The following is a 21,775-nucleotide window of genomic DNA, read 5'->3' as shown; positions in this document are numbered from 1 at the left end:
GTGCTGCTCCGTGCTGGCGATAACTGTAGCTTTCGCAGTGCTTCCACACGCGAAGGAAAGAGTGAAAGAGTTTATAGAAAGTGGTCCTTTTAATTAAGGCGCTCGAAAACGCAAAGCCCAGTAACAGGGGTTAAGCTCCCCTAAATACACAGTAAGTACGTTCAATAAAAGCAAACGCATAAATGTTTAAGTGCACTTACAACAAGCACAATGTTCGCGCTTAATCTCACAATTTTAGAGACAGCAGCTGGCGCATGCGCAATCACACTCAGTGCCCACACAAGGCACCTCGCCGGAAACGTATTGATACTGACGGACCAGCTTTCACTGAAGATGCATGATAACTGCAACACTAACAGTGGTCCTGAACTGCACCTTTAGGCACTTCGTTAGAAGTTTTGAGTGACGCCAATTTCTAAGAACAGATCATCTGTATACAACTGCAGGTTCCAAGTCAGCGCTTCCCTATTACACCGAAGTCACTCCTTTATGAATCGCTACTTTCGGCAAGCCATCATAATTAAATTAAATCCCCTACTCAACCTCAACTTCTGTTAAACGTCGTGATTAAGAATGTATTTTATTTACGCGCTACTAATGTATGCTGGCTTGCTTATAATAGCGAACCGCGGTGTAATAATCCAATGTTGGCACGAACCTAATATGCTCATAAGATGCCAATAAGCACCCCGATTAAAACTTCAGATAATTAGGAAAGCACACGATACGGCATGTATAAATTACAGCGGCAGCGCGGCCGCCGCGATAAAAAAAAAGAAAAAGAAAAACGGCACGACGCAGCTTTGCTACGTTAGCCGCAACCAGTTCTTACCGCGAACGTTCACCTCTACAGTGCCGGTGGCAGTCTGCCCTCGGGGACCCGAGACGTGGCAGGTGTAGGTGCCGTTGTCTTCGTACTGCCGCACCTCGTTGATGACAAGGCTTCCGTCACGGAGAACTTCCTGCCGCTTGCTCGATGGAAGCTGGACGCCGCCTGGAATGGGCACGGCGAAGCTTTCACGGTGAAACTTGGCTCATTTTTGGGACTTTTCCTGATCCTTATACGCATCTCGGCATCGCGTTTTGCAGAGCGTCGCACAATTGTGCCACATGCTACATACGAGACCATTGCATTTTTGTGATTGACTGCGGGTATGGGATGCATTCTGCCACAGCATGTGTATCCCAGCAAACCTCTTCTTCTAGACTGTATGCGTATGTGTCAGTTGCAATGAAAATCGAGCAACGTCTTCGACAGTGGCCGAGCTCTAAGTTATATCCTGGGTCCCACGCCGTGTCAGGCGGAGCATCTTCCCGTATACCCAATCAGCTATGCACGTAACGTGCAGAAGCAGGTTATCTGACATGGCAACCTGATATATTTTAATTTTCATTTCGCCACCTGGTCTGCATTTCTGGGCCCAATATAAAATTCCGATTCTTATTTGAGAAATGCGGCATCAAAGCCAAAAAAACCCCGAACAAGTGGCGTCTTTACGAAAAATGGAAGAAGACATTCGAGCGACACTTCAGCTCTGGTGTGAATTTCAAATTTACCGGAAAGAAACCGGGCATGGTGTTTAATTCAAGATTACCAAGTCAACTCCAGCGTTGTTTAGAAGCTTCAGGCACTGAATCCGACCCTCCGTGCCTGGAAAGACGGCCAAATCTCTTCACCGCTATCAAAAGATACCGCTTTACATGAACGATTTACATGAACCAGTGCCTGAGAACAGGTCCACGAGTGCACACGCGTCTCCACTCCTATTTCTACTCCATTTTGGGTACAAAAAAAGTTTCCTTCTCCCATCTCCCTTCCTGCGCTTGGTTAACGTTTTTGTCCCTCCATTCGCTTTTTACTTACTCATCCTTCTCTTCCTCCTGTTTACATTGCCACAGGGAAAAGCCTCACACCATTCTATAACAGAGTATCACATATGCCTGGGTTGAAGCAAGCATTTGTAATTTCGTTCGGCACTTATCGCGTCACAGCATCATTGCCACCACCGTCGTCGTCGTCATCATCACGTGCTCCTGCACTACGTGAGCAGCAGAATGTCTGTCTCCTGAATTGACTGATTGCTAGCATTTTTTTAAGCCCACGGGGGTTTATAGGTTGTAGGGAGGGGTAGTTGGGTGTCACGTATTCGTGCTTTCACTCATGTTTGCCGTCTTGAAGGAGTTCATCAGGTTCGCCTCATATACCGTTCTAAAAAGACGGCGTTTCAACGTGCGGTGGCCGATTTCCCCGAGCAAAAATTGTTCGCTGCTGACTAATCGGAAACGGGCATTCAGGCCAGTAGGGGCTTGCGATTTTTCGAGTCATCATCATCACCATCATCAGCATCATCATCAGCCTGTCCGCGCCCGCTGCAGGGCAAAGGCCTCTCCCATGGATCCCCAATTATCCCGGTCCTGTGCTAACTGCGACCAATTTATCCCCGCAAACCTCTTGATCTCATCTTCCCACCTAACTTTCGGCCGCCCCGTGCCATGCTTGCCATCTCTAGGGATCCACTATTTAAGGCATATACATTTTTCGTGTAAGACATCCCTACTCCTGCTGAAGCCTGTGCAGTGCCAGTCTGAATAACGTCTGCACTCGTCCTGTCGCTTTGTTTTCACTGTCTCGCCTTTGGGCGCAGTTTTACGTTTAAACAGCGGAATGTGTTCATCGAATGAAAAGCGGCAGCCGGTTCGCACCTCGTGCCCAGGACACGGCGTCGATCGGGTGGCCCATGTAGCGGCAGTCGAGGCGTAGCTTTTCTCCCGCGACGGCACTCACGGGAGCCATGGGCCGAACACGCGGCGGACCCAGCACGTTCAGGCGGGCCGCGTGCTCCACGGCCCCGGCTCCGTTCGTCGCGCGGCACGCGTACAGGCCGCCGTCGTCCGGTCGCGCTGCGCTGATGTTGACGAAGCTGGACACGTGACCGGGAAGCGCCAGAGCCGACGCTCCCGGAGGAGTGACCCTGCTCCTGCCGTCCGGCAGGGGCGTCCCGTCCAGCGTCCACGTGATGCGGGGCAGCGGGCTGCCCGTCGCCGAGCATTGGAGCGACACTGCGCGGCCCGGATCGGCGGTCTGCTCCGAGAAGACTGACAGGAACGTCGGCGCCGAGACTGCGCATGATCGGCACAAAGACACGCTGGTGAGAGGGTAAAGGCGTTTGCGTGAATGCGTTCAGTATGGACCCGATAGATAGTGTGGCGTTTACGACGGCTGGAGAGGGAAAATAGCAAGAAAAATAATTAATTGATTAATTGTGGGGTTTAACGCGCCGACGCGACGCAGGCGATGAGGCGCGCCGTAGTGGAGGGCTCCGGATTAATTTTGACCACCTGGGGATCTTTATCGTGCGCCGAAATCTCGTACACACGGGCGTTTTTGCTTTTCGCCTCCATCAGAAAAGCGGCCGCCGCGGCCGGGAATCGAACCCACGACCTTGTGCTCAGCAGCGCAACGCCTTAGCCACTGAGCCACCGCGGCGGGTAGCAAGAAAAATAAGAGGAGTTATTTTAACATGAAAGTGTTTTATTCCGGGATACACCAAGATTACACTGACGTCATATCCATCACGGAAATGACGCCAGTACACCTTTTCCGAAGCGACCCACCAGCAGGACGTCGCTTGCCAAGCACACCCACAAGACAGCAGCCGACCCGCAAATCATGCTCATTTCGCTGCAGATTTCGCTGCACATTCCACTTTCGTGTTTACTGATTCCTATCACAGAGGAATCAACCACAGTTTTTTTTATTATATTTATGTATTATTTTGTATTGTAATATTCTAATATTGTATTTTGTATTGCATTATTGTATTATTTATGAATTATTATTTTGCTTCGAAGCGTGGTTTTTTCTCTCGAATATTTGTTTTATAATCTGGATTTAGTTTTTTGCTAACTGGCAGAAAAAAGGAATAAGTGGAAAAAATGTAACGAACCCGAAGGCACGTAACCACCTCTCATGAGTTGTGAGTGCGAAATACTTAACGTTGAAGTGAACGCCAGTGAGTTCTCCTTCGTCTTTTGCGCCGCACGCGAGTAATGTTCTCGAGTTTTGCGAAAAAAATTAGCGCCGGTTGCTTTTCACAGTTTCAACGTTAGCACGTTAGCTCTAGACCGGAATCATTTCGGCGGTATTGCTGAAGATTCCACCGCCGCGCAGAGAGGCCTGGCTGGTTGGTGCCGATTGCGCCGCTGTATGAGGCCAGAGCGGCCGTGCTTGATAAACTCTTCCCTTTCCACGTGGCGTTGCGCATGCGCAGGCATTTCCTAGCGACAGAGTTCTTTTCTTGCGTTTTATTGATGTGACGGAAGTGAAATACTTCGCTGTCCCGTTGAGTTTAGGAACTGATTTTGTACGCGGAACCTGACGCCTGCAAGGGCTTTTTCACTGATTTGGCCAATTAATCATTTCGCATTAAAAGACATCTGATGTAAAAAGAAGCATACTGGAACGAACCAAGAAACTGTACGAGTAAGGAACACTGGTGGGCTGTCTCGCCCTGGGCGCAGGTGAGTCAAATCAGGGCAAGGTGCACCAAGTGAACCAAAGAGTGTCTGCACGGCGCTGTACGCATGGAACCGGAGAACTATAGCCCTACCGTGTTCAATTTAGAAAGCGCACAGACGACATTCATGCAACAAAGGACTTCTAAAAAAAGACTTCCTAGTGGGCAGGTACGAAAAATATCAGAAATTATATTTGATGTAGCCGTATATGCTATGGTAGCCAAAAATGGACAAGTGAAAGAAGTCAAAACCCTTCCTGTAATTATATAGGTTTGTAGCACAGCGCCTGCTGCGCAACCTCTTGCCACCTTTCCGTACCGACTACACGTGGAGCACTGCGTATTTGGCAGGCCGTAATGCGGTGTTAAGTTTCCTCCTGTCCACGTCCTACAAAACTTTCTACGGTTACTACTGTAAGTAAGGTGTTAATACATGTAAAACATGTAAAAAAAGACAAAATTGTCTCTACCCTACCAAGACACAATTTTGCGTCTTGGTAGGGTGATCAAATGCCAAGAACAGCTATCAAGGAAAGCGGATATACGCGTTCCTCGCGGTCGCCCTTTCAAAAGTTGGCGACGGCAACAGAAGATCACCCCGAACGACGTTAATACGAGCACGTAATATTGGGGCCCCCTTTAGAGATGGCGATTGGGTTGGGTACCAGCAATATGAGGCTGGCTTATCGTTGAAAGGCGTATACGCTCTATTCATAACCATTCAGGCTGCGGTGGTGTGTTGCGAAACGCTTGTCATGTGAAGCGCCGGCGTGATATTAGCCCCACCACCGGGAGGATCCAATATCTCCCGATGGTATGGCCTGTCTCCCGTGCTCTTTTTAATTTACTGAGTTCGATTTCCAGGCCTTCAGACTTCCGGGTGTACATTTACGCCGACGGCATTGCTTTTTTCGCCTCGACTCTGTCAAAGGCACCCACGCCTTATGTCAGTCTGCAGTCTTATTTTAGTGACTTGGAGGTTCGGCTGTTCAGTCTGCACTTGAATTTAAATGTGAAGAAATGTGCCCTTGTGAAGAATGAAAGGCGCTTGCGTCGTCTCACATCCAAGTTTGAGCCTGGCTGCACCCTGGGCGGAGTCTCGCTCGTTTCGCACCAGGCACTGGTACATGCCGGCGTCCTCTCTGGACACAGGATGAACGGACAGGGACCGGCCATCCGGGGACACCTGAAAGCAGGCAAGGTTCCTGTATCGCCCGTGTGCATAGAGACTCTGTGCGCGTGAAGACGGTACGAGAGGAGAAAGGAAGCAGCGCTTACTAGCAACCGAAAGGTTGGTTGCGCCACAGCATGCAGCAAATACGCCGCACAATTCCTGCAAAGAACGCACTAGCCATGCACTGAGGCCCTAACCAGCCGAATTCAGCACCATCCTGGAGTTCTTTTTTTTTTTTTTTTTTGTTTGACGCGCCGACGCAACGCAGGCGATGAGGCGCGCCGTAGTGGAGGGCTCCGGATTAACTTTGACCACCTGGGGATCTTTAACGTGCGCCGAAATCTCGTACACACGGGCGTTTTTGCTTTTCGCCTCCATCAGAAAAGCAGCCTCCGCGGCCGGGAATCGAACCCGCGACCTCGTGCTCAGCAGCGCAACGCCTTAGCCACTGAGCCACCACGGCGGGTGAGTTCTTGTTTTACTTTATGGCAATGAGGAACATTGCACGGTGTGAATATTGGAGTTTTCTAGACTATTTTGGCCAAATAATATATGATATTGCGCCCATTGATGGTTCGGAGAGTTCCGTTACAACCGAAATAAGCCCATAGACGGGTGCAGAGTATAATATTGTGAATTACTCGAAAAATCATAGCTTTTATGGTTGCCAGGTGCACCTGACGAAGTGATTTGGACCCGCCTGCAGGTTACTTTCCGTCCTGTGATTTACGTCGTAAGCGGCTGTTGCGGTAAATTTTCTAATACACACAAACAAGAAAGAAAAAATTAGAGTTGGAGCGGGTAGATGCTATGCATAGATTACACCACGAGATGATGGATATCATTTGTGCATGTGTAGCAAGAGATTTTTCTGCAGCATTCCATGCCGTAACCTTGTCACTTTTGCATGCCTAAATTGACAGGCAAACTACAAAGCTGAGAATTGTGCACACACAAGAATGCTTTCTCCCAAGGCAAGACTGGTATCAAGGTCTGTCCAAAACTTCGAAATAAAGAAGCTCATTTATAAATATATGTTCCTGACTGCCTAAGGCCATCAGAAACACTTGAAATCCTCCTACCTCACAGGCACTCTTTTAGTCACTTCTCCTTCGGGCTTGTAGAGGGCGAACGTGGCGATTAGGTGCGCAGTAGATGTTACTCATTTGCCTGGCCTGTACATGTTCATACGTGCGCAATGACAAAAAACGTGCGCACACTGAGAATATAGAGGATCTCCTAACACTCACACCATCCAAGGAATACAAACGGCTACTTTCTCAAGGTTGTCTCGAAGACCAAGTACACGGGGTGAGTGTTCGCAGGCGGCATCCAAGCCCACGCAGCACTGAAGCCCGTCCGCATTAACAGTGCGGTGCAAATGAACCGCTGAATTTTGGGACAGGCAAATTCAGGCCGCAGACATTAACAGGATGTAAGGTAACCCTGAAGCCACACCAGGCATAAGGAAGGTGACGGCGAAATGGTCATTTATTTATTTATTTATTTGTTTGTTTATTTATTTATTTATTTATTTATTTATTTATTTATTTATTTATTTATTTATTTATTTATTTATTTATTTATTTGTTTATTTATTTATTTATTTATTTATTTATTTATTTATTTGTTTGTTTGTTTGTTTGTTTGTTTGTTTGTTTGTTTGTTTGTTTGTTTGTTTGTTTGTTTGTTTGTTTGTTTATTTAGAGGTTTAAGGCGCCGACACAGCACAGGTGATGAGGCGCGCCGTAGTCGAGGGCTGCGGATTAATTTTGACCACCTGGGGTTCTTTAACGTGCGCCGAAATCTCGAACACATGGGCGTTTCCGATTTTCGTCCCCATCAGAAAAGCGGCAGCCGCGTCCGGGAATCGAACCCGCATCCTTGGGCTCAGCAGCACAACGCCTTAGCCACTGAGCTACCTTGGAGGGTAAGGGCGAAAAAGCAGTTTCTCACTTGAACTCTGGCGTCCCCGGGTCGCAAGCCTCTGCCGTCTTTTATCCACAGCATAGTCGACACTGGGTGTCCTGAAGGGATGCAGTTGAAGGACGCCGTTCCGCCCAAGTCCACCGTCTGTTGGTCCGGGTGGACGACGGCCGACAGGGGCGCTGAAATGAAATGACAAGATTTAAAAGACTCTTTTTCAATAATCATTACGTATTTGTCTTTTCAAAAGAGCGTTGATCGGATATTGTATGCGTGAAATCACAGACTGACTCATGGTATTGTCGTTGACACTTTAAACCAGTTTAGATCACCAGAGGTCACTGAAAATTAACTCCAGTGCCCGGTATACTGGGCTTTTTTATTTCTGCCCCCCCCCCCCCCCTCCCCCCTCATAAAGAAAGAAGAAAAAAGAAACGCCGATATAGATGACGGGCGGAACTCTGAGTTTCGTCCGTAGGCGACGAAAACGCTACGCAAAGGAAGCACGGCGGGGCAGGTTGGTTGGTCTTTGTGCATGCCAAAGGCCGGAAACCAGAACTATGTCATGAATTAAAATGGACCTGAAACAGACGTTTTTGAGATTTTCGCAACTCAAGATAGAGCACCAAGATATTCAAACGGGACCCCACTCTTCTTAGCGGTTCTCAGCGCTTCAGGTGCTGCCTAACCACGGCGGCTGTTTTTCTTTTTTTTTTTTTTCAGTGCAAAAGCGCTAGATGCGTCGTTCTTGAAGAAAAAAACAGCCGTGATTCCGAATCGTCAGAGTCTTGCGAATCCTTCTAAAAGAAGCAATGGGAATCAAGGAAAGAAGAGGAGGTTTTGTGTTAGAGCAGTGTTGACGCCCTTGGCTCCTGCTCTGGTGACGCGGGTTCGAATCCCGCACGAACCCATCCCCTACACAGCGGTGGCGATTTTGGTACAACTCTTGTTTACGAAGATGGTCCCTATTCGCGTTTTATGAGGCACCTAATGTATTCGCCCCGATAGATGAGGACGCCCGATCGAGGAATTTTCCGCGAGTTTATTTTACGAGAGGTTGGCTTTGCTGCACGCGGGCTATGCATGTGGCGCTGCACGCTTTACAAAAGCAAAGCAAAGCTTTAGCGACTAAACATGTATGGCGAAAGAAGCACGCCGCCGTCAAACATGGGGCTACATTCTTCATTAGAAAGCAGAAAGATATACTAAGGCGCATGACATGCCAATATGCATAATTTACCATTGGTGCTAATAATGTTGCATGCGCTATAACAGTATGACCACGACTAGGGTATGCGCTGCATAGGATTGGGATAAACGGAGGCTAGCTCCCAGCCTGAGAGTGGTATCGGCGATGCACACAGTTTGCCAAGGGAGGTTGACGCCTTGCGCATTAGACACGGAAATTTGGATAGTACACTTGAAATTAAGTTCGCAATGTCAGTGACGTCGAACTCGGAAGTGATCCGGATACTTCGGGTGGAAAGACAAGACGGCTCGCTTTCCAATGGGGGATGCGCCAAAAATAAGGAAGGTGGCAGTAGGGCCAAGACAGGGTTGTGAGGTCACGTTCTGGCTCCGTATAACCGTGCTGCCGCCACTTGTCTCCTGTTTTGTTGGTTGAAGTATGCTGCTTCGTAATCAGCGCGCGTGACAGCGGCTCACCCAGCACGTTGAGCGTAACGGTGAACGGTTCCGAGGCGAGGCTGTTGTTGGCCACGCACAAGTAGCGGCCGGAGTCGGCAATCGTGGCGTGGCGGATGAGCAGCGTGTCCGAGTCGACCGCTATGCGGCCGCCGCCGTGCAGGGGCTCGCGGCTGTCGTTGGTGCCGCCGGAGAGTTTGTACCATCTGCAAAAATGGTCCCGGTAAGAGCGGAAAATACGTAACACAAATTCACTCGCAATATGTTGCCCAATTCGCAGCCGTAACCGATAGTAGCCGCCATCCTATTTGTTGAAAGGAGAAGGAGGTAGTAAGTTCTCGCCACGTAATAAGCGGAATTAAAAGGACTCTGCAACACTTTCGATAAACGATTTCACTCTTTACTTCACGTCAGGAAGCACTGCGAAAGCTATAGTTATCGCCAGCACTGAGCGGCACTGCGTTATTTGCTCGTTGCAGCAGATGCGCCTTCCCTTTCTGCTTTGCTGCTGTGGCTTTTTTTTTAAAGCGGCTATTGAATGCGTTCGTTGCTGCAACAGAAGGAAAGCCGGCCAATAGCCGCTACACCGCTGTAATGACGTAATTCCAGCGGTCGAAGAACGCCAAGACAGGGAAAGAAAGGAAAATATTTTGAGCAAATTTCTAAGTTACCTTATGGGCCTAGAACCATGGAGGAAGAAAAAGTTAGGAGACGGCGCTGCCGGAGAAACGTGAAGCCTATACATAAAAAGTAAAATCGAAGTCGGCCCAGGCGTCACTGCACCACGTGACCCCACCGCACCGCCTCTGTATGGGCCGCCGCGCTCTTCAATTTCGTCTGCTCGAAACTGCTCTGCGGCCCGTTGTCGCGAAGCCTGCTATTTGTTGGTTTTTTTTCCCACGGCTTTTGTCTTCCGCAAGTACGCGGCACTCCTGCCCGCACACGGGCATGAGATCGCCGAGCAGACAAATGCAGGAAGGACGGGGAACAGCTACCGCCAACGAAACACGAGAGATGCCCCGGAGTCGGAGACCGCCGCCGCCGCCGGCCCACCCGACCTTGGAGGGCCGACTGCGGCGGCTTGAGAAAGGGAAACGGCGGAGGGAGCGGCTTCAACGGACCTGGGCTTGCGAAGGCTAGCTGCGTGACGTCATGCCGTCTCCTAACTTTTTTTTCCTCCATGCCTAGAACAGTATTTTTTGGTTGATGTACGTTGCTACACCCTAATGTGAATAGTGGGTGTGTTGATTGACTACGTTCTCCAAGCATTTAAGATTTCGACATAAGTTGAAAGAAGTGTTTCAGGGTCCCTTTAACATGACGAGGACATTAAAACATTTAGTCTAATGATTACTATGAGTTACCAAAGAGTAAACTTAAGGATAAGTGACAGAATATTATCTTTATAAAACAAATTAACCTTTGTGGCCTTTGTACTAGTTGAAAATAGGGAGTGTTCTTGACAGGAAACTAACTCTACTATACGCGGTATTTCGATAAAAAAGCAACGCCCTTACAATTAGTGCTCATTGTAAACCTCAGACAAACATCATTCGGAAACGAAGTGTCTAGAGTGCCCTCAGACGGCGCTCTAGCTCCGCCCTGGAGAAATGGCAACAGTGCCGCCCAACGACGTTCAAATATTTTTAAGACTCGGCTGGCACAGCGCGAAGCGTCTGGTGTTGCCGTGTAGAGGTTCCGTCATAAATTACAAAATGTTGATTGTGGGGTTTAACGCGCCGACGCAACGCAGACGATGAGGCGCGCCGTAGTGGAGGGCTCCGGATTAATTTTGACCACCTGGGGATCTTTAACGTGCGCCGAAATCTCGTACGCACGATGCGTTTTTGCTTTTCGCCTCCATCAGAAAAGCGGCCGCCGCGGCCGGGTCATAAATTACAGATGCCAAGGACGGTGGTTCGAGACCGCCTCTTGCCTTTTTGTTTTCTGTTTTTTTTATATATTTCATTACCATTTCATGGTTTATGTTAGTTTTGGCGTCTAAAACGATTGCTTTCTGTACGTTAGGTCATGTTACGTTATGTTTTGTTGGGTGAGGTGAGGTTACCTTAAGTTACACAAGGGACAGCGATGTAGAATCAGAAGCGGCCCTTTTTTTAAAAACAGCGGTGGACGTCGATATAGTGGAGTGGTTATGGTACCGTCGGACAGCACTCTGGACACAGCCATTCAGAAATCATGATTTTCCTAGCATTCGCCGAAAAAAAAAATATGCCTACAGAGGTCTGACGATTTCAACGCGAATACTCTTGCAGCCTATTCGACTTGAGAATACGGACTGCGGAGTAGGCTACAAACTGCAGGCCCCATTGAAGGCCTCAATAGTCCGAGATTGACTTGCCTGTATTCGGGGACTCTGAAGCCGTGCGCGACGCACACAAGTTCCGCGGTGCTGCCTTCATCGACGGAAAGAATGGATCGGCTGAAGATGTGTCTCGGTTGGAAGGGCCCCGTCGATGCTGTAACCAAGGTTCGAAGTGAAGGGTGTACATCTTTTTTAACCAAGGCCACTGTAAGGTTAGCATGCAAAACACTTGCTCGGGAGTAATCACTTTTCCTGCACTGAGAAGAGAAGGTGGTAGATCTTATTTACTAGTTTCTTAGAGTCTGTCACAGCTTGAATTCAAACATAAAACTGAACATGACAGTGCAAGATAATAATGATATCGGTGTAAAAACATTAAAGATGTGAAATTGCGCCATTCGGGCGCCAAATTGCGCAAAATTGCGCCACTGTGATTATCGTGAGCACTTGAGGAGGAGGATAAACATCTTTATTGTGGGAAAAAGTTCCGTGGACCCTTCAGGAGGTGAAGTTCTCAGTCCAGGACCCCATATGCCTTTCCAGCCGCTACAGCCCGCTCCACCAGCCGAATCTGGTCGGACATTCCTGCCACGTATATGATGTTATGTTCGGTCTGCATTCAATAACACAATCTTGCACTCGATTGCAATAATACAGTGATTTGGGCTAGTTGGTGCATTTAGTTGCTGCACGGAATTATCCTCCATAGGTTCAAGCAGAAAATTATACACCCCCCGAACACCCCCAACCCCCCACCCCCTCAGAAGGATTTCGGCACCCCCCCCCAACCCCCCACCCCCCCCCCCCCCCAAAAAAAAAAAAACTTCCACAACCACGAGCATCCTGGCCAGGGATTTATACACACACCCCCAAACCACCCCCCAACACCCCCCAGGAGGGTTTCGACCCCCCCCCCCACCCTGGAGTCTATGCGTTTACTAAATAAAAAGAGTTTTTATCTGAATTCTTGAAAATACTGTCAGTGATGTCCTTCCCTTGCCCCTATGTATCTTGCCACGCGTATGATAGTTAATGCTTTTGCACGCGTTTGGCAGTAAGGTTACTTCATTTCGGTATTTTTGTGTTTTGTACTAACTTTTGCTTATCGCAGTTCCTTATCGCCTCCCTTCTTTCTCTTTCTTCGGAATACTTCGCAGGCTGCGGAATAAAACTGCAGTTGCTAGTCAGCGCCGTGTGTTCTCCTTGTACTTTTTATTGGCGCTGTTTTGAACCTTGTTGTACTCTAACTTTTAGGAAAATTGAGCTTGGGTAAATATCAGGTGGCGTTGGGATTGTTTTCGGTCTAACAGAGAGTTACAAACCTGGGGTCTAATAGCGGCTCCGAAAGCGACATTTAACGCACCTCATAACTTAGCTTGCGCTGCCAGTCGGCCACTTCTGTGTTGCGGACTTAATTGTGGGTCCCTTGTATGAACATTCTAGGGCACCAAAGCGCTCATGATTTTATGTCGTGAATGCGAAATACTTATCGTTCAATTTTGAAACATATGCTGGTACTGTGTGCGCCACTATGTTCCACAGTTGCTGTTGATGTAGACAGTTCAGAGGCTATCGCTGTATGCACCGCAGTCATAAAACTTCTATAACGAGTGTCGCATGGCAGGCAGCGCCTTCCTTCTATGAACGGCGTTGCTTACATGGCACGCGTCCAGTAGTGCACAGGAGTCATCTCGTTATCATCATCATCGTCCTTTTCCTTGTGTGACGTTTTCTTTTCAGTGAGGCCTGGCCAATCGCCCTTGGTGGTCCTACCTATATGCCTTTAGCGGGAACGGGCTTTGCTACTAACCGAATTGCTACTTGTGTAACTGCTGTAACTGCCATGCTCGAGTACCTCCTGTATTATGAGCTCAGTCTCAAACACGTGTTCCCAAGTCGATGGCCACGATACATTGACTAGGTTCATCTTTAGTCAACTAGTATAATCGGGCTGTGGTGTTTCAGAGGTTCCGTACTTTTATGGCGTTCCTCAGGACCCTGGTTCGAATGCCACCCACGCAAGACGTGCTCAATTTTTTTTTCGACTGACTGAGTTTATTCTCTTATAGGAGTTTCCATGAGAAATGAAATGTCATTTAGAGCATCCATTGACCTGTTTTTCGTCAAGGACATGCGCCGTCACTGCCCTCGTTCTTTGTCGCGCTTTACGGCTCACTCACTAACCTGGCTCTGTCACCCGTGGCTGCGCGTTGCTTGGTGTGACCATTGCGACAAGACGATGAAGACAGAAACGCTGCCATACCCCGCAAGGAAGAGACTACACTCTGCTTGCGATTGTTGGTCATCGCTGCATTCCGCGGACGGGTGTCGAAAAATTGTCGAAAAATATATATCGGCGAATATGAATAACAAACCCGCGCAGATTAGCAAATATCGCATTGCAAAGAAACCACATGCAGCAATGAGAACCACAATATATTGGATGGTATATAGGAAGTAAAGTCTTACCCTAAGCACTCCCAATGTGATGAAATAAGCTGCAAGTATGATTGACATTTCTTCCGTGTAAGAATCAAATAGATGGTCTGTTTTCGTTACGTTAAAAACAGTACGAGCAATTATAGCGCGGGCCAATTGGCCCCTCAATCGGTGCTGCTTACGGAAGCCCTTGTGAATGTAGTTTGAGAGTGAGACAGGTATGTTTTAGTGACAAACATGGTGTTCCGCCGAAGACGCGCAGAATTTTCAACTGGCATATAAGTGTACGCCAAGACATGATGATTATTACATATAAAATCTCCGCCACGTCGCCATCGTAGTAAGTTGCATGACATCGAAGTAAAATTCGCACAGAAAGTTGTGAACAGGCATAACTGTAAACTAAGTTGCGTTAATATAACAAGGGTTATTCAAATTACGTTTTAATCAGTACTATAGCGGAAAGTTATCGCTCGTGCTGGTGCAAGCCGACCGCAATGCACTTACGGTTGACGATGACACGTCCGGCAGTGTCACTGACTTTGACGGCGCCGGTGAGCTTATGCCGCGTCTGGCAGCGGTACGAGATGCCGTCGTCGGCCGAACTCACGTTGCGCACCAGGAGCTCGCCCGAAGGAGACAGCACGCGGTAGCGGTGGGCGACGTCCGCGGCTGCGTGGCGTACGGTGACACCTCGTAAGCCTCAGAGCCCGCGCATGCAGCTTTCGATGAAGTGAAACGAAGACCGCAAAGATATTATGACAACCGCGCTTGCATCTTGATAAAATAAGCATCGACTTTACAAAAGCCGACGAAATCCATGCTACGTTTTCATGCGCGAAACGAATTTGCATGAAAGACTGTAGTGCCTAAAACGGGACTAGAGACTTCACCTTTCCTCACCTAACTCTTCCTCTTTTCCCGCCCTCTCTTTTATTCCCTGTACCCCAACCCGTAAGTGCAGGGTAGCAAACCGGGCTCTACACCTGATTAACCTGCCGGACTTTCCGGACTTTCCTCCTCCTCCTCCTCCTCCTCCTCCTCCTCCTCCTCCGGCGTGAAGTTAACACACTGCTAACTATGTTTTTAGTGATGGCCTATATTTTGTCCCTCCTGTTCACATTACGTCACTGTAGCGCGAAATTTGTGTTTTTTATGTTTCTTCGCTTTTTCGGTTAAAAAACGTCTACCGTGGAGCTCAAGTGAGTTACAAAGGCCAGTTTCTTCAAATTGAACAAAGTTGTATTTGGTCTGCATAGCCCTTTTTAGCAAAGACTTCACAGCCTCAAACGGCGGGTACCTACGCCGAAACAACACGCATGGAAGCGGCGTTCGCTTCCTTTAACGGTAGAGCTCAAAAGTACACTTCACACCAGTATATACATCACACAGACACGTAATGTGCTTTCCGAGCCTCTTGGCAGCTAAATGTGCTCATCGCAAGGAATGGGGAGTTCCATCCCAGCTCCTTACTAATTATGACAATTTCGCAATGCGAAATTGTCATAATATTGCGAAATTGTATCGTATTGCGAAGCGTATTGCGAAATTGTCATAATTTCGCAATACGAAATGTCGCAATGACAATTTCGCAATAAGCAAGGTAATTTAGCTGGCTCCTAGAGGAAAGCTGGACCTTTTAACCAGGTCCTTATCAGTAAGTAATGAATTAGGCAGCGGAAACGTTACCCTGATCTTCTTCCTAGACGGAAACCCACACGCAATCACACGCGCATCTTTAATCACTGTTATCCAACCAGATTTAGGGGAAATCGTTAAGGTGAAATAGGTTTCGACGAAGAAAATTTTGACATCCACCTCAAATGCAGCCGTAGGGCCACATTTCAGCGCCACATGCAGCCGTAGGGCTGCATTTGAGGTGGATGTCAAATTTTCCCATCGCAGAAACTTACGCACCTCAATTAAGGATTTCCCCCAAATGTGGTCGATTAACACCTTTCCTTCAACTCGGGTTGTTGATGGATTCACTCTCGCGCTACAAACTGCTAGCCTCCAGGATAGCTCAGAATTGGTAGAGCGACTTCCCTAGAAAGGCGGTGGTACCGGGCTATAAATCTGGACCAGGACGAATTTTAATAGCGAAGCTGCTTAGCAAATCGCAATTTTTCGTGTCCACAGTTAAAAATACCAAGAAATTGCCGAGCGCGTGCACGCGCGCGAGGGCCTCGCGGCGAGCGCCCGGCAGTTAACAAAATGAATAAAATGCCTAGCGCTCGTGTGTGTGTGTGTCGCGACGACCGCAGAAAGTCCCCTGCGCACTTTCGCCTAGTCAAGCATACCCACTTAGGGAGATTGGCCAAGATTGCGGTGACAGCCCAGCGTCCTCGTCGCACTTTCGCCTAGTCAAGCATACCCACTTAGGGAGATTGGCCAAGATTGCGGTGACAGCCCAGCGTCCTCGTCGCACGTTCGTCAAGCCAAGGATACCCACTTAGGGAGATTGGCTATAAATTGCCAAAAACAAAACAAAACAAAACAAAACAAAAAAACTCCAGCGTTCACCGTAATCGTGGCAACACTTGCTCCGAACGAGAAAGGCACATCATAGCGTACGCCCCTCCAAGGTGATATGATTATCACTTCCAAAAAAATGAAGAGAGCTCACACTTACAGCAAGAATGATGGAGCAAATGTTGTTGCGGCAACGAAGAAGAAACAAATCGGCTGCAATTGTGGACTAAAAACCTTCGTGATGGTCGTCAAGGTTGCGTAGAGCTTCGCTACCTTTCAAGTCTTACGCGCTAGTGTGAGCTTCCTTGATTTCTTTTTCTTCGGCTGTGCAGTTTCTGAGAAAGGTGAACATCTTTTTTTTTTTTTTTTTTGTGGCCCTAAGGCTGCATTTGAGGTGAATGGCAAGTTTTCGTTCGCACGATTGTTATGCTCGCAGCATGGAGAGAACTACAGAAAGACAACGGTGCAAATGAATAGCGTGGACACGCTGCTGCTCGCCCTTGGTGTTGTCCCTCTGGTGTTGGGCCTGTTGGGGGGAGCCCAGCGCGGCGGGCTGGATGAGCAGGCCGTCCTCCCGGAGCCAGCCGGTGACATCCACGTCCTCCCGCACGAAGCTGGGCATCTGGCAGTGAAGCACGGCCGTGTTGCCGCGCACCACGAACTCGTCGTACACCTTGGTCTTGTACTCCTGGGACACCACTGCACCGCAGGGACACCATTCGGGGACGAAGAGGGACGCTTAGTTGTTCGGAAGAGAAAGCACAGTGGTTTCGATAGCGATGAAAGGATCAAGTTCATCAAAACTGGTTGCTGAGTGAGTTCTTTCAAGACTCTGCTTCATTGACTGACGTTGATCTCAACTAAAAAGATTGAAATCAAAGCTGTGAAAATACCAAATGGATTGCAAAATGAATGATGCACCTCGAATTGTAATTTTAATGGTACTTAATTTACTAATGTATTGACGGGGGCAGTCCCAACGAGTATAAGAAACAAAACGAAATTCTTTCTAATTTGTAAGCACAGTTATTTCCAGTTGTACGGTAAATTTTACTGTAAAAGAGTTGTAGACAGCCATCATGTATGCTTTCTGACATTAAGGTGGATTTAGATGAAATGAGGTGGATTAGGGCGAGTAAGGTACATTAAGATGGACTAAGGACGGTAAAATAGCGTGGCTATATGTCGACGGGTAGGCGCGTATATAAAAGGTACCCGTGACAATATTACGCCAGTCTACAAAGCCTGCAAATCTTTTAGCTGATTTTAACCACGAAATTCTTTATCATTGGAGCAAGAAATTAGCATAAGAACGAAAGCCCGACAAAAGCCCAACAATAAAGCCCATAGAGTTCATCTTGGGTACACTGCCCCTCCCCCCTTCGGACGCACCTCCCCGTAGGTGGACGTCACGCGAGACGACGCTTCCGACGTCGTTCTGAGCCACGCACTGCACGACGCCCGCGTGGAAGCGGGCCTGGGCGCTTCCGAAGGGGGCCAGGGCCAGAGTTCCGTTGGGCAGCAGCCGCCGCACGCCGGCCACTTCCTCGAGCGGCTCGCCCAGCGTGCCCGCGTGGAGCTGCAGCAGCAGCGAGGAAGAACCGGCACCGTTTCCGCCGGACGCCGCGGCCCCGGCCGAGTGGCCGAACGCCACGTGGCGCCAGAGGACGCTCGGGGCAGGGTGGCCGTACGCCTGGAACACAGGGAGGAGGAAGTTTTAACGCGCACTGCTATCGGGGCGAGAGTTTTCGAACGGGACATCTGTAATATAGGACAAACGTGGACGATTCACAATTACTTTGCCGACAGGAAGGGATAAATACTGGTCTGAGGCTTACTTATTTTAAGAACTTAATTTTAGTGCAACGAGACTTCCATTAGCAGAGCCCCAATCGTTGTGGTGTGTGGAAGGAGAGTGATGTTGGTACGAAACTGCAGAATGTTTTGGTGTAACCAGCACTGGTGCTTTATAAATTACAGGCACGGCACCACAAGCCCTCGTTTGGCCTAAGCAGGCCAACCTCTCCTCTCCAATTGTCACCTTTCCTGCCGCACTCTTCCACCACCAGATCATAAACTGACCAAAGAAGAAGCAACGGACTATCGACGACTTCAGGCCAATACTCTTTCCCACAGCACCGTCCTCTGTGCCATCCACCCTACCTCCTAATCCGCCACAGGCTACTACTGCCCCAGTATACCATATGGTACCATATGGTGCACTGTAAGGTATGGTACACTGTACCAGTGTACCATATGGTTTGGGAGTTCGCACACACTCCACCCTCCCTCCACTCCCATTCCCTTCCCCCGTGGCCAACTGGGACAAATCAAGTGCACTGTCCACCTGGATAGCGTTTACTCCTCCGCCTCCTCTACGGGGGCTGTCATGGCAACTCTTGCCCAGGCATAGAGACAGAACTGAAAGGGGGGACGCATACCTGCTTGCTTCGCTGCAAACGTCATCGGAAGGCGATTTCCGCCGCCCCTTCCGCAAAGAACCCTCTCCTCTCCACCCCCTCACACCCTTCACGCACTCGCTCCTCCATAATGAATGCAGTAGATGTTTGCTCAATTGAATTCAGTTTCCTCGCGCTCACACTGTTCACGCTCCATCTTTTCTGTCCTGTTGTTTATGGTGTGCTTACGACAGTTCCAGGCGACATGTGTGTCAGTGTTCGTTTAATTCTCGCCTCTCTTCGACACCGTCATTAACGCGTTGTTTTCCTTTTTTTGCATTTGCTATCATTGAAAAGCCGTCGATGTGTACTCCGAAACTAAAGAACACTGGTGATCACCATTACGAACGTATATTTCGCGTTAAATATATATGCCTGAGGGTTTTTTTTATTTTTTCCCCGCTCCATAGCATAAACTAAGCCAGTATCTTTACTCTTTTTCTTTTTTTTTTTTCGCGCTTTTACGGCCCGAAGCTACACCTGAGATATGAGGCGCGCCGCAGTTGAGGGCTCAGGATTAATTTTGACGATGTCTGTGCCTTTAATGTGCGCGGAAATCTGGACTCACGGGACGTCTTCGATTCTCGCCTCCATTTGAAATGCGGCCGCCAAGGTAGGGAATCGAACCTACCCCCTTGCGCCCAACAGCACAACGGCTTAACTACTGAGCCTCCGTGGGGGTCAGAAGTCTTAATCGTTTTGAGCGATGTTGCCTCTATGATAATTCGTATTCAAGCATTCTTTCCCCTGTTCATTGTGGCGGACAATCGGAACTAAGGAGCACTCCTGCTAACGCATTTCGAAGCCCGAAAGCCTGTTTAGCGAGTACCGATTTATCAAATGTTGCTTAACTCTTTGTCCCCACTGTGACGTTCTCTGAACGTTCTCCGCTGCCATCAAAACGGAGCCACTTATCCGCTTTTCCGACGTCCTGGCCCATTATAGGCTTGGCAGAAGACAATTCCCGCCACCTCATCCACGGCTAACCTGACGAGAAGCCACCACACTTCGGCGAGTGCAGACGAATTGCTATCCCCACAGCACCCTCCTTCATTCCATTTACCCCTCTCAGTAGCCCTCCCTCTGCTATTTCTGTCCCACGCCCGGTATCGTGTACCACCAGGTATTGGACTGCCTAGTGTCAGTAAATAGGTTACTTAGTGACACTAGGAGTGCCAACAAACTCTAAACCTACAAGCTATCTCCTTCCCGTATTTTGAGCAGTGGATGGCTCGGCCAGCCGATCTGGACCTTGAACACCAGCAAGACTTGGTAAAGAGGGCCTGAACGGCAAGTCGCAGCCTGGGTATCCCGGAATAAGAATGCCCTCGTCCGGGCGAGTGTCCTGACGTCAACACTTACGGATCATCAGTGAATGTTTACTCTCTCTCTCTCTCTCTCTCTCTCTCTCTCTCTCTCTCTCTCTCTCTCTCTCTCTCTCTCTCTCTCTCTCTCTCTCTCTCTCTCTCTCTCTCTCTCTCTCTCTCTCTCTCTCTCTCTCCTGTTTATTTTTAGCCGGACGATTGAATCGGGTGACAGACAGACAAAAACTCTTACGCTCAGATAACCCCCGGAAGACTATCGTCTTTAAAACGTCAATTAAGCTAACCGCATCACGGGCTCGCCCGGGAACCACAAGTGCGCACAATGGTTTAATTAAATCGCCCTTTCGATGCCTCAATTAACGCGAAGTCACTGAGGCGTGTGCTTACATCTCACTCATTTACATTCAAGCTGATTCCACTCCTAACGACGCAATGCATTTTTCGCGAAAGAAACTGAAAGTGGAGTCTATTTTAGGCAAAGCCCCTTGAAAATCGCGAAGCGATAACGAGGCGATGCTCGGCCCGCTCCGAATGTCCGAAATCTCCGCGAAAACGAGGAACACAGCGGACTTTACAAAACAACTCGTCGGTAATGCAAGCTGCCTGGTTGTATATTGATTACAGGCGGCCTATTTCGGAGCGACGGGACGTATGGCGAGAGGGAGATGGAGAAGGGGGAGGGCGGCTCGCTCATAGCGTGTGGGTTGGTGCCATCGCCATTCATCGTGCGCAGCGCGTTGCAAATGGTTAATAAAGCCGGCGGATACGGCGCGAAAGAGCGCATTGTGCGTTCCTTAAAACAGGGCACCGCATGGGCCTTATGGGCGCTGAAGGACGGCGTCGAAGCAAACAATAGCGGTGCGTTCCCGGCGGGTTCCTTACCGACATCCCCGTAAACCACCACATTGTGCAAACTCTAGCTGGGCTCGTGTTCGAGCCGATAATGCTATTGAGCTTCGGCGAATCCCATTGTTAGACGCGGCGAAAAAGTTTTCAGCACTCTCGACGGACGCCCACCGCCAAGCCTGTTGCTGCCTTGCTGTTCTTTTTTTTTTTTTTTTTTGCTGTTTTCTCTCGTCTATGCGCTTTAGAGGGGGTATCTTGACGTTACGTAACCCTCCCCCTTGCGTCGTCCGCGTGTGTATAAACTGGGGAACATTGAAAATATATTTCTTTTGTTATTTGTTTCTCCAAACTAAACCAAGCCCCGATGTTCTTGCACATGGTACTCACGCATTGAACAAAGGCTTTCGGTAAGTTGCAGACTGTCATCTTGAATAGATAAGCGCGCTTCGACCAACTACGTTGTACAGAAATGATAACAAGGAGCAAAAAAAAAAAAAAAAACACGGGACCCTAGCTGCAGAAAGTCTGCCAAAATGGTGTTTAAAGAGGAAAATAATGATCGGGGACGGTGATAACGTGTCATGAAAAGCTAGGGTTCTATATAGTCTTGTGCATGCGTGCGCGCGCGCGTATGAGAGATACATATA

The 21,775-nt window shown here is 48.7% G+C and overlaps 1 protein-coding gene across 1 annotated transcript in view; it reads right to left on the bottom strand.

Annotated features, from left to right (window-relative positions):
- LOC144178740 (cell adhesion molecule Dscam1-like) overlaps positions 1–21,775 on the bottom strand; it is a 306,042-nt gene that overhangs the window by 171,681 nt on the left and 112,586 nt on the right. The window contains exons 5-13 of the mRNA XM_077706821.1: positions 17,891–18,191; positions 17,039–17,197; positions 14,534–14,698; positions 11,624–11,741; positions 9,283–9,467; positions 7,648–7,799; positions 5,580–5,703; positions 2,704–3,120; positions 833–994 (exon numbers count right to left, since the gene is read on the bottom strand). Of these exons, the coding sequence (XP_077562947.1) occupies positions 833–994; positions 2,704–3,120; positions 5,580–5,703; positions 7,648–7,799; positions 9,283–9,467; positions 11,624–11,741; positions 14,534–14,698; positions 17,039–17,197; positions 17,891–18,191 (1,783 nt within the window). The remainder of the gene's footprint in view (positions 1–832; positions 995–2,703; positions 3,121–5,579; positions 5,704–7,647; positions 7,800–9,282; positions 9,468–11,623; positions 11,742–14,533; positions 14,699–17,038; positions 17,198–17,890; positions 18,192–21,775) is intronic.

The sequence above is a fragment of the Haemaphysalis longicornis genome, unplaced genomic scaffold (genome assembly GCF_048455015.1).
Source record: "Haemaphysalis longicornis isolate Haplotype H1 unplaced genomic scaffold, Haemaphysalis longicornis Haplotype H1 scaffold_4, whole genome shotgun sequence".
Taxonomy (NCBI): Eukaryota; Metazoa; Arthropoda; class Arachnida; order Ixodida; family Ixodidae; genus Haemaphysalis; species Haemaphysalis longicornis.
The sequence above is the reverse complement of the archived record's forward strand: the minus strand, read 5'-3'. Positions and strand labels throughout refer to the sequence as shown.